At 36.4% G+C, this 13,611-nt stretch overlaps 1 protein-coding gene across 3 annotated transcripts in view; it reads right to left on the bottom strand.

The window, feature by feature from the left end:
* Nucleotides 1-13,611, bottom strand: part of TANK (TRAF family member associated NFKB activator) — a 78,208-nt gene that overhangs the window by 33,269 nt on the left and 31,328 nt on the right. For 2 of the 3 annotated variants that reach the window (XM_036254009.1, XM_036254008.1), the window contains 2 exons: nt 2,527-2,638; nt 1,389-1,507 (listed from right to left, as the gene is read on the bottom strand). In XM_036254009.1, coding sequence (XP_036109902.1) covers nt 1,389-1,507; nt 2,527-2,638 — 231 coding nt within the window. The remainder of the gene's footprint in view (nt 1-1,388; nt 1,508-2,526; nt 2,639-13,611) is intronic. The other variant, XM_036254011.1, reaches the window with a different exon arrangement.

The raw sequence follows: 13,611 nt of genomic DNA, 5'->3' as shown, positions 1-13,611 counted from the left end.
ACTCTTCTGTCACCCACTGTAGAGGTAATCATTTTTTCTTTTTAATATGTTTTCATTGATTTTTTAGAGAAAGGGAGAGAGAGACAGAAACATCAATGTGAGAGAGAAACATCTATTGGCTGCCTCATGCATACCCCCTACTAGGGATCAAGCCCACAATCCGGGCATGTGCCCTGACCAGGAATCGAACCAGGACCTCTCAGTCCATAGGACGGCGCTCAATCCACTGAACCACACTGGCTGGGCTAGGTGATCACTTTTTCAAAGATGTATAACCTTCCTATCCATGTTTTTAGACTTTTACTACATATCTGTGTTTTTATAAACAATGTCATAATGTTTTATATGTTTAAAAATTTACATAAGTTATTTCCATTTTGTCATTTTGTAATTTCCATTTTTTTTTTTTTTTTTTTAATCCTCACCCGAGGACATTTTCCCATTTTTTTGTTCCGGTAGAGTGGGAGGGAGAGAGAGGAACAGAGAGAGAGAGAGAAACATCGATGTGAAAGGAACATATCGAGTGGCTGCCACCCGCACGACCGACCAGGGCCGGGGACAAACTGCAACCGAGGTACGTGCCCTTAGCGGGAACCAAACCCGGGTCTCTCAGGACCGCAGGCCGACGCTCTAACCGCTGAGCCAAACCGGCCAGGGCGTAATTTCCATTTTTACTCAACACATTTCTTTTGAAATCTAGGCATATTTATATATAAATTATTTTATTTTATTTTTTCTAAAGTGTTTTATTGTAAAAATGTACCGTTCTGTCACTGATGGATATTTAGGTTGCTTCTAACCAATGTAGCATGAACATAATTGTCCCTATCTCCTTGCAGATATGAAATATTCCCTTCTATACTGCTTCAATGAAGACTTCAGCTTAAGATGATCAGGTGGATTTAAAAAAAAATTTAAGCACAGTTAAGTGATGAAAAAACTAGAATGTTATTTTCTAATCTAGAATCATTAGTATCTTACTATCTACCTTAGCTTAATGTTTTATTTCTTTGTAAAAATTTTTTTCTGTGTTAAATGCCTGAAAAGAGAATACCAGAAAATATGAAACCCAAACCTTTGTTTTACTTGGAAATAGTGCTTCTATTTAGAAATATGTCATTTATTTATATATACAGAACTACTGTTTAGAATTGCAGTGGTAAATCTACCTCTGGAAAATCAAAGGAGGAAGATGTGTTATATATCAACATTTGAAGGTTTCTTTTTGCAGAAGCAATGTCAGGGCTGAAAAGAATCTTGTCCACATTCTCCCCCATTCCTAATGACCCAACTTATGAAAGAATACTGACTATATAATTCAGAAAGGCTGTGGAACCTAATTTCTCATTTCTTATCTCTTAAGGGAATAAGCAGGCAGCCCAGTCTACCTTTGATTCTTTTTCTCTTGGTATTCCTGGTTTTACTTTATCATGTAGCTGCTCAAGAGTCAGATTATTCGTTCTTGCTTCAATGTCTTCAGGCAGGGGTACACAGTCATAATTGTTATCTGTAAAACAAAACCCTCTTGGACATAAGTAGGAAACCCTTGTTTTCGGTACTACCTGAAAATGTAACAGAATACAAACCCAAACTCCTAATTTTGAAGAGTAAAGATTTTAAACTATGAGTTTTAAAAACTCTTTAAAAAAATAGTTACTTTGACAATTTAGATTTGTTAATTTAGATTTTAGCATATTTGTTTCATGTTTGTTTTTTTCACTTCCACTAAACATACAAAACCCTTTCTCTATTCAAATCAGTGGTGTATATAGTATGTGTAGAATTTATATAAGTCATATTTTCAGATATGCATTTCTTGTTTAAGGTACTCATTTTCATAACTATTCCATGATTATTATGGGAAAATTAGGAAATGCAGACATGCCAATAAATAAATAAATGCTACTCATAATTTTTATCATCTGTTGGTTATTCCTGTTAACATTTTGGTTTATATTTTACCAGTTTTTCCTATATAGTTATAAATTCACCTAAAATTATTTTTTGCATAAATAAAATAAAATAACATTTATTTCTGTATCCTGTTTTGCTTATTTTGCTATATATTATGAGTATATGTCATGCTAATAAGTTAATCTAGTATCATCACTTTTCTTATTACATGGCTGTTCATTATATGGATGACTGTAATTTAACTGTTGGACATTTCTTTATTTCTAGTTTTTCATTGTTAGAAATGCTTACATATAGATCTCTGAGTACTTGAGCAAATATTTTCTTATGATATATTCTTAGAACTTAAATTTTTGGTTTAAAAGGCACAGACATTTTAAAAAGTTTTTGCTATTTATTTGAAAATTGTCTTCTAGGAAGTTTTATCAAATTAGAGTTCCACCATACAGAATATGTGAATGTCCACTGTCCCATGTACTGAAAGTGTTCATGTCTTAAATAAACATAATATGTAAATCAGAGAAACAATGGAAAAATAAAATAGAAAAACTTGACGTCTACCTTTTTCTAGAAGTGGTTCAAGAAATACATAAAAAATTAACATGAACATACCTCGACTGGAATTCACAAGAAGTAACTGTGATTTTAGCTTGTCAATAATAGTTTGTTGAAGTGACAGCTGTTCCTGTTGCTCACGTATTCTCTGCTCATAGTTTTCAGTCTGCTGACATAAAAACCAGTTAGCCTGGTATTTACTGACAGATAGGTACATACATTTACTGTCTATTAATAATTATATATAGATATGAGTTGCCCATATTGCTGTTCCCCAGGTATTGGGCATTTATTTATGAGCTAAAAACTGGCCCCAGCAATGTATAATCATTACAAACATCTGTGATTTAAAATACTTTAAGCACTGTAAAATTTAAAAAATCATCTTAAAGAAAATTTCAGTTATGAGTTCAACATATAGTTTCTTGGCCCTTCAGTTAGAATAAAAACTGTAATTTAGAATTTAATACTTAACGATAACAAAAAAATGGCACGAATAGCCCAGCCAGTGTGGCTTAATGGTTGAGCATCGACCCACGCACCAAGAGGTCGCCGGTTCGATTCCCGGTCAGGGCACATGCCCAGGTTGTGGGCCCAATCCCCAGTGGGGGACATGGAGTCGGCCAATTGATGTTCTCTCTCATCGATACGTCTATCTCTCTCTCCCTCTCCCTCTCTCTCTAAAATCAATAAAGGGATTTTTTTAAATGGCATGAATAATAAAATTATGTTATATTAAAGTTTTCTATAAAAATACCCACTAATTTTAAAAAGGTAAGAGTTTATGTCTTTTTAAATAATCACACTTTCGAATTAATTTTTAGAAGACAACATAAAAAAGGGAGTGGGTATAACTAAGACATTATGAAAAATAAAGGGACATGTACAAATTACAAAATACTATTGATCATAAACTTCCTTTCTAAAAGTTTTAAGAAGTCAAGAGAACAGTTAGTTTTTGGTGGATATCTTAAATACCACAATTTCCCTTATATTTTTAATCCATCCATCTTGCTATTTTATTGCAATGCCTCTGAGAATTAAGCAATGAAAGAAGACACAGTTTGCATTAGAGAATATAAATACTGTAAACCTTCAAGCAATTTTGAAAATGTTGCATTACCATGAACAAATTAGTACAAAGTCTTAACATATATATTACTAAAAAATAATAGAGAATTCTTTACCAATGTCTTTTACCAGAGGAACAAATAAATAAACTGTAAATCCTCGAAATGTGGGATGGGATCCTAATAATCTCAAAATGTTTTTCAGTAGATACTAAATATTTGATTTTGAATTGATTCTTAATCAAAGTTCAAAATCACTAAAGCTCTCTGTTTTCAGAGACCAAAAGCCTAAATAAAGTTATTTATAAATTACACAGCTATTCCTAGAATCCCAAAATAAACTGGCTTAAGAAACAAAAGTAAAAAAAACCAATTACCCAAATAAAAGGTAAAATTTTATAGAACACTTCAAACATGCCCTGGTCGGTTTGGTTCAGCAGTTAGAGCTTTGGCCCATGGACCAGAGAGTCCCGGGTTTGGTTTCTGCTAAGGGCACGTACCTCGGTTGCAGTTAGTCCCAGGCCCTTGGTTGGGGTCGTGTGGGTGGCAACCACTCGATGTGTCTCTCTCATGTCGATGTTTCTCTCTCTCTTTCTCCCTCTCTCCTTCCCACTCTATCTGAAGATAAATGCAAAAATGTCCTCGAGTGAGTATAAAAACAAAAACAAAAACACTTTAAACATGATAACTGACAGAGCTGGTAAAGACTCCAAGCAATGTGCATGCTGCCTGAGTGTGGTCTTACAGAACTTGATATTCTCATAGAGCTCTGCAAGGAGACTTAAACAAAGGAGGTATTCGGGACATGCTTATTGAAAAAAAAAAATTAAGAAAATAAAGAATCCAAGTATATTTCATTAAAATAGAAAAATAAATCTTGCGAGTCTATCTGGACTGTATGTCCTATTACTATGAGTATCTGAAATGAACAACAGATACCAAATACCAGTCTAAGGCCAGCCTTCCTAGGACAGGACATCTTATTTCTACATGAATTTATGTTCAAGGTCCTAGAAAGAGTTGACTGAAAGAAGGATTCAAATGTCTATAGCAAATTCTGTAATACCTTAAATTTACCTGGGCTACACACAGCCACCAGGGCTGAGGAATTGGCAAACAAGTTGATGTTAGTCTTCTCTATTTTTGTATTATTTATTTATCCTCACCCGAGTACATTTTTCCATTTTTTGTTCAGATAGAGTGGGAGGGGGAGAGAGAGAGAGAGAGAAATAGCGATGTGAAAGGTACACATTGAGTGGTTGCCACCCACACGACCCAACCAGGGCCAGGGACAAACTGCAACCAAGGTACGTGCCCTCAGCGGGAACTGAACCTGGGTCTCTCTGGACTGCAGGCCGACGTTCTAACCGCTGAGCCAAACAGGCCAGGGCTATTTCTGTGTATTTAGAACTTTCTCCAAAGAACTCAAAGGACACCACAAACACTGACCAATAATTACTCATTCTTTTACTATTATTTTAGTAAAAGAATAGTATATACATTCTAAGGTATATACATTCTACTATCCAGACATGAACTAACCAGTACAAAAACTTGGCAAGTTAGAGATAGAGCCAAAATAAATGTGGGAGTTAATTTAAGCCTCAGCCCATACTCCTCCATCTACTATATACACATTTCCCTATCTTAATGAAAAACCAATTGACCTGTATTTTTCCTTGGAACCAACTCAGAAAGCCTCTGCCAGGCAATTTTCATCTTCTAGTCTCTGGCTTAAAAACATACTTTCGCACGTCTGCATATAACATATTATAATAAATGAATTACGCTGAAAATGGGTTCATTAGCTTAGATAAATCAACAGATCAACAACTACTTCAAAATGAAGTTTTGAACTATTTCTTAAACCACTTAATACTTTATAAACTCAAGTAAATTCTGTAATCATTTAAAAACCAATACTTCGTAATACAGCAGGGGAAACAGAATAGCAATGGTTTGTGTTCTCTCACTGCTCTTTCTACATACTTACATTTTAGACGTTATCGTATTCTAGTCAAATTGTCTATATATCTAATTTCCCTTTAAACTGTGATCTCCTCAAGGGCAAAGACTATTCAGTCCTATTATCTCCAGTCCAGCAGAATGCCTGGCTCATACAGTCGTCCCTCACCACCTCGCGGTTCGACGTTGGCCGCTTCACTCTAAAATACCGTGGTAGAGGGAAGCTGCAAAAGTCGAAGCCGGCAAGTACAAGCGCGAAATGGGGAGGGATGACTGTGTATAAATAAAGAACCCTATTTTGCGGAAATTCATTTATGGTGGTCTGGAACTCATTAACCGCGATGAACGAGGGCCGACTGGATTGAGATGCTCAGTAAACATTACTTGAACAAATAGACTGACTACTTAAATATCAGAGAAACAGATTCGCCTTTAGAAGAAATGGAGAAAAGGCTTTGCCTACATTTCTGTAAGGAAAATAGGAAAAATGGAGACAGGGTCTGTAGGTGAATAAGACAGGGAATTTAAGTTTGAGAATATGAATGCAAACGATAGGCAATGCCTGAAGATTAAAAAAATTGTTTTTGAAAAAAAAGGAAAGTTGTCCTGGCCAGTTTGGCTCATGGGTTGGAGCGTCAGCCCGCGGTCCAGAGAGACCCAGCTTCGGTTCCCGCTAAGGGCGCTTACCTCGGTTGCAGTTTGTCCCCGGCCCTGGCTGGGTCATGCGTGTGGCAGCCACTCGATGTGTCCCCTTTCATGTTGATGTTTCTCTCTCTCTCTCCCTCTTCCTCACTCTCCCTCCCATTTTGTCTGAACGAAAAATGGAAAAATATCCTTGGGTGAGGATAAAAAAAATGATAATAAAAAAAAATGTTTAAAAAAAAAGAAAAAAAGGGAAAGTTTATATTATCAGAAAAAAGGTATTCACTTGAAAAGAGAAAATACATAGTTTTCAGAAAATAGTAAAAAAAATTTGGTCACAAGGCTATGAAAGGGAAAGTCCAGAGAATATTATATCAGATTGGAAAATAACCAGTAGAATTCAGTTTATTTGCTATGTTTGGAAACCAAAAGAAACAAGAAGTGGTTTTTTAAATTATATGCTTTTGCTCACTGAACAGATCTGAATAAACTTATAACCTGAAAAGTCCTTTTAAAAGGTCAGATAATTACTGCACTGTTGCAGTATTTAAAAAAATAAAAACAATTACAAAGCAAGTACATTCCGGCACTACTAAAGGCTCCATAAAACAGAAAAATCACTAACAACCGCATTGAAAATGTACAACAGCAATGTCTTGTCAACACTTCTGTACAGAGCACAGACATGACAGCTAAAACAGACAGAAGAGAAGATGCTTTTGACAGCCAGTGTGTGTGAATGATTCTTTGAGTCAGATGGCAGCAACAAGTTACCAACTAAGAGATCTGCATGACAACTAACCATCCATCTGTATCAAACACCATCTGGCCAAGATGACTCTGGCTTCTGTGTATTTGACACTCCTTCCAATTCTAAAGACTAGCAAAACAAGTGGTCTACCAGCATCTAAAGAGGCAAAACAGGTACTTAGGCACTTGTTCTATAATGCACTTTGCATTCTCTCTTAGTGTTTAAAAGCAAAACTTAAAACAATGTGTACACATCTTAAATTTATTAAAAATGGTTGTCCATACGTACTTTCAACTATCATAAATCAATCAAAAGCTTATCTTAAGAAATGTCCCTTTATCTAGACAAAATGTGAATCTATCTTCAAAACTATGGCAGCATATTCTCCATAATTTTGGACACAGAGCTGCTCAAGTTTTCATGAGTTTCATAAATATTAAAATAGAGTTCTATAAATTAAATTTTTTCCTATTGCCGACACTGAAAATTCTCATTTTTCATATTTTCCAAAGCACTCATTTCCTAGATGAAGAAAAAAATCTAGTGTCCTTAAGTTACCTATAATATTTTAAATAGATGAAACATTATTTCTTCTTGAACATTATCTCTTCTCATCCTCAAGAACAGGTCTCAATATTCTGAAAAATATCAGTTTTCCTCCAAGTATAAAAAATAGAAATTTAGCCCTGGACAGTTGCTCAGTGGTTAGAGCACCAGGGACTGAAGAGTCGTGGGTTTGATTCCAGTCAAGGGCACATACCTGAGTTGTGGTTCAGTCCTGGCCCTGGTTGGGATCCTGCGGGAGGCAACCAAGTCAATGTGTCTGTGTCTCTCTCTCTTTCTCCTCAATCCCCTCTCTCTCCCTCCCTCTATCTGAAGACAGATGAAAAAATAACCTTGGGTGAGGATTACAAAAAAATAGAAATTTAATAAACGTTGAATGAATTAAAAAAATAGTCTCAAGTCAAAATCTTTTCAAACTGTACCAAGAGTTACAAAGAGAACAAAAGCTTTTTTGAAAGATTTGCTTAACTACCACAAATGCTCTCAGTAGGGAGCTCCACAGTTCATGAAGGAAGATAATTAAATATTAATTACCCCAATACATAGCACTTCAGACACAAACTGTCTTATATTGACACTTTGGTAAACTAAACATTAACTTCAATTGTAAATAAAAAAAGATTGTTTAGGATTAGTAATCCAGGATCCTGGTTTACACAGGTTCTTTTTTTTAAAATTAATTTATTTTTGTTACAGATGTTTCTCCTTTTTCCCCCATTGACACTCTCCTCTGGATATCCCCCACCCTGCCCCATCCCCAGTATTGTTGTCTATGTTCACTGGTTACGTACACAGGTTATTCTTCAACCATTTTCTGCTATATTCTCTTCTTACTAGGTAGAAGTCCTCCCCCCTCACCCTCCCAATACCAAGATTTATCTAGGCTAGAGCTACAATTTGACAAATCAAATTATCAATCTGATTACTATTAGGTGACACTGTTTCCACCAATTTAACAGTATGATAAAGTAAGACAAACTATTTTTATTTTATAAACTTCTGTATTGGTCTTAGTCCTGATTAACTTATTTATTCTCTTTAAGCCTTGGTTTCTTTCTCTTTGAAATGAAAATAATATTTACCTGAAGGACTGAAGGAGATTGCATGTATAAAATATCTGGCACATAATAAGCTCCTTGCAAACATTAATTCCTTTCCTTTAATAATGAGCAAGGTATTTACATAACATTTATTACCTTAGCTGCAATGCATACACCCATTAACTAAAGTTCTGATTACCACTGAACACAGGCAATTTGTCACCATACTTACCACAGAACCATCCCATGGCTCTAAGCCAGTTTTTTCCCAGTCTTTCTTCTAGTTCATTGTAACCTAGGACTCAAAAGTTTCCTTTGGAGAAATCAGATTGGTATCTCCATGGAATCAAAAACATTTTGTCAAGCAAAAACAACAAAAAACCCTAGTTGTTCAAAGTTTACAAAGAAAGCTTATAAAGCCTATAAAAAACAGGCTCAAAAATGATTAAGGAATAATTAATGGCTGTTAATAATTACAAAAGTAGCATGTTTGTTGAAAAAAATGCAAACAACAAAATGTCCACCATCACAACAAAAACCCAGATATGTACAAAGAATAAAGTGACAGTCTCTTCCTTTAATTTGCCTTCTATTCCTCCCCAGAGGTAACTACTATTGATGCTTTGGTATGTGCCCTTTTAGAACTTCTTTGTACATGTATACATGTATCGCATTTTTTAAAAAAATGCAAATTATTCTGTAATCAAATTTTTCAGCAACACATTATCATCATATGATTTCACTAAATACTTATGCACCAAAATCAGAGAGCTGTATATTCTTTATCTCATTTGTTCCTTATACAAACCTTCTGAGGAGGTTATAGATGAGAAAACTGAGACACAGAGAGGTACTCAATAACATGCCCAAAGTTTCTAAGCAGGTAGAACTGGGACTGGAATCCAGGTTTGCCTGATCACAAAGTCCAAGCCCCTAAATAACCACTATGGCATATCATGTAAGTATATCTAGCTCTACCGAGCTCCTCTGTTTGCTATATACTTTCCCCTTAGGCAATCTCATCCTCAGTGGCAGGTTATATTCAAGACTCTTGAATTGCTCCTTTTAGTCCAGACCTCTCCTCTGAGCTCCAGATCAATGTGGCCAAGTGCTGCTGGAAAAGCACTTCAAATTTACTTATTCAAAATTAATGATTCTCCTCCCTCCAACTACCTTACCCCCATCCCCCAACCCCCTTACAAAATTAGGTCCTTTGCTAGATTCCTTCTTTCAGTATCTGGCACCACTATCTGCCTAGAAAGCTATAACCATACTTGACATCTACTTGTTCTATAGCCAATCCATTAGTAAGTGTCAATTTTAATCCTAAATATCTCTCAAATCTATCTACTTTTAAACTTCCAATGTAGCACCAGAGTTCAAACCATTAAAACCTTAATAATGTATGGCAATGGCCTAACTATTGTCCTTAAATCTATCAGCTAATCCATTCTCTACACATCAGCTATTGTGTTCTTTGCAAAATGCAAATCTAACCATAATACCCATTTCCTCCCCCAACCTCCAAATCTTAAATGGTTTTCTATTACTCTTAGAACCAAAAATTCTCAACATGGCCTCTAAGACTCTACGTAGTCTTGCCCCTGACTCTTCTCACTGCATCATTTCCCTTATACTTTGTTCTTTTTGGCCAATTGGCCTTTATAAGACAGGTCCTTATACCTGGAAAGCACCCCCTCCCACCGCCAATGCAGCCCTTTCAAAAACAACTTCATAAAGATTGTCTTCTATGACCTCCTGGATTAGGTGAAGTCCCTAAAAGACATTCTTTTTTTTTTTTTATCCTCACCCGAGGACATTTTTCCATTTTTTGTTCAGGTAGAGTGGGAGGGAGAGAGAGGAACAGAGAGAGAGAGAAACATCGATGTGAAAGGAACACATCGAGTGGTTGCCACCCACACAACCGACCAGGGCCAGGGACAAACTGCAACTGAGGTATGCGCCCTTAGCGGGAACCGAACCAGGGTCTCTCAGGACCGCAGGCCGACGCTCTAACCGCTGAACCAAACCGGCCAGGGCCTAAAAGACATTCTAATAGCAGTTTACCTTTCTTCCTGATACTTATCAGACTTTGAAACTTTACATTTATGAGATTGTTTGATTAGTCTTTGCTTTACTAGACTGTACCACCATTCGACGATGTAGGAAGCATGTTGCTCATCATTGTAGACCAGTACTTAGAGCAGTTCCTGTTATATTGAGTATGCTCAAAATGGTTTCGAATAAATATCAGAATTTAAATTTTCCTAATTATCAAATGATCTTGAACCTAGCATACCTGTCTAAAAGTTTTGACAGGACACACTTCTGGAAATAAAAACCTGGAACAAAGCATACATTCATTTAAAATTCTGATAGGTAGAAATGAGTCTATGGCAAAGTACTAACGAGTACAACAGAAGAAATAAGGCTTTGATTAGAAACAGCCAGAACACCTTTGTTCAAATATCAGTAGTTTCAGTAGGAAAAAACCACAGTGAACTGTTCAAGTCCCATAAATACTTTACACAGAGAGAGAGGTTTTTGGGGAACAAAGAAAGGGAAAAAAAAGGGTGGTATACAATGAGGTCATTTACTTAAGTGAAAGTAAAGGCATTAAAAAAAAAAAATAGTACCTACAATAAAGGCATTTTATGCCTTCATGTAATCCTTTAAAACATGTTTTACAAGCTGCCCGGCTGGTGTGGCTCAGGGGTTGAGTATCAACCCATGCATCAAGAGGTCGCTGGTTTGATTCCCAGCCAGGGCACATGCCCAGGTTGTGGGCCTGATCCCCAATGTGGGGCATGCAGTAGGTGGCCAATCGATGTTCTCTCTCATTGATGTTTCTATTACTCTCTCCCTCTCCCTTCCTCTCTCTCTAAAAATCAATAAAGAAAAAAAAAAACTTAAAAAATAAAACATGTTCTGCAAGCTTTTAGAGGTAGTTTAAGCCTTTAGGCTGAGTGTTAACATTTCAGATGGGTCAAGACCAGCTCTAGAAATAAGCAATCTGACAAGATAGTCCTAACAATTTCATATTTATTGTCAGAAAAATGTTTGGATCTGTAATTTATGATAAAAAGACAGAGCACAATCAAATTTAGTCTTATTTGAGGCCTTTACCTTAGACTCACTGGTTAGCATTCTTCTCCTTTCTTATCAGTACAAAGAAAAAGCAATTTACAGCACAGCACCTAAACTATCATAGAATTAAGATTTCTTTCTTTCTATAAGATATAGTTGATTTTTCTCTTTTAATCAAGAACTAGGCAGGAAGAGACAAATTCTACTTATTCTGTATTTCCCTTCTTAACAAGGAAATTTATCTTTTCTGATTATATAACAAAAGATCCTGGGACCAGATCAGCTATAAGAAGTTTTCTGTAACTTAATCATAAATGAATGGTAATCTGACCTTTATTTATTAAAATTTTTAAAACTGTTTTATTAATTTTGAGAGAGAGAGGAAGGAAGAGGGAAATACAGATAGAAACATCAGTGAGAGAGAAACATTGATTATCTGCCTCCTGCAGGGCCCCTTCCAGGGACTGAGCCTGAAACCCAGGCATGTATCCTGATCAGAAGTAGAGTCAGTAACCTCTAGGTGCATAGGTTGACTCTTAACCAGTGAGCCATACCAGCTGGGCAGTAATCTGACTTTTATTGTTTGTATCTATCTATCTATCTATCTATCTATCTATCTATCTATCTATCTATCTATCTATCTATCTATCTATCTATCCCAGCTGGGCAGTAATCTGACTTTTATTATATCTATCTATCTATCTATCTATCTATCTATCTATCCATCCATCCATCCATCCATCCATCCATCCATCCATCCATCCATCCATCATCTATCTATCTACTTACTTATTTAATTCCTTACCCAAGGATATTTTCCATTAATTTTTAGATAAAATGGAAGGGAGGGAGGCAGAGGGAGAGGAAGAAAGAAGCTGGGGGGAGAGGGGAGAAAAACATGGATGTGAAAGAGACATATTGATTGGCTGCCTCCAGCATGACCCTGACCAGGGCCAGGGATGGAACTTGAAACAAAGGTACGTACCCTTGACTGGGAATCAAACCCGTGACCCTTTGATCTGGGGGCCAATGCTCTAACTGCTGAGCCAAACTGGCCAGGGCAGTAATCTGACTTTTAAATGGCAATCAGTTTTAAAATTTTAGATGTTTTTATTATTTTATTATCGAGTCTTCTCTTAGAGTCAAAGAAACAATAGAAGGAACTTAACTTTTATTAAATATGTTTTCTCCTATAGAACAGTGGCAGAAATGGACAACAAGCAAGCTGGTAACATAATAAAATTGATTACATATTTATAATTCCACATTATGGAATCTCGTGATATTTGAAACTCTAGGAAGCTTTAGCTTAGTCACCCACAAGACTTGGCAAAAACTACTATTATTCCCCCATATACATTTTCATTCTTTTAAAAAAGTAATATAAACTATTAGCTGGGCATATGGTCATCCAGCTAGGGAATATATTTACCAGTCTTCCCTACTACTAGGTATGACAATGTAAGTAAATTCTAACTAACAGTGTGTGAAAAGAAGTGACCTGTACAAATCCTGGACCATCTCTGTCTCTTCTCCGTCTCTCTCTCTCTACTCTCATTGGCAGAGAAATGGTAACAAGTAGAGTAGCCACTGTGATTCAGAGATGTGAACCATATTTTAAGGATTCCCAAGCTGCCTTCCTAGCCCTGGGTACTCACCTCTGGATTGTTATATGAGTGAGAAATAAACTTCTATCTTATTTAGCCACAATATTTCTTGGTCTCTTTGTAATAACAGCTTATTCTATATAATAACTAATTCAGAGGCCTAGCCAACTCTATCACTGTCCTATGTAATAGTATCTTCTCTTATTCTGTAAGTGTATTAAAAGTTGTCTAGCCCTGGCCGGTTTGGTTCAGCGGTTAGAGCGTCGGCCTGCGGTCCTGAGAGACCCGGGTTCGGTTCCCTCTAAGGGCGCATACCTCGGTTGCAGTTTGTCCCCAGCCCTGGTCGGTTGTGCGGGTGGCAGCCACTCGATGTGTTCCTTTCACATCGAAGTTTCTCTCTCTCTCTCTGTTCCTCT

This window comes from Molossus molossus, unplaced genomic scaffold, assembly GCF_014108415.1.
Source record: "Molossus molossus isolate mMolMol1 unplaced genomic scaffold, mMolMol1.p scaffold_m16_p_11, whole genome shotgun sequence".
Lineage (NCBI taxonomy): Eukaryota > Metazoa > Chordata > Mammalia > Chiroptera > Molossidae > Molossus > Molossus molossus.
Note: the sequence above shows the minus strand (reverse complement) of the source record. Positions and strands in the feature narration are given on the sequence as shown.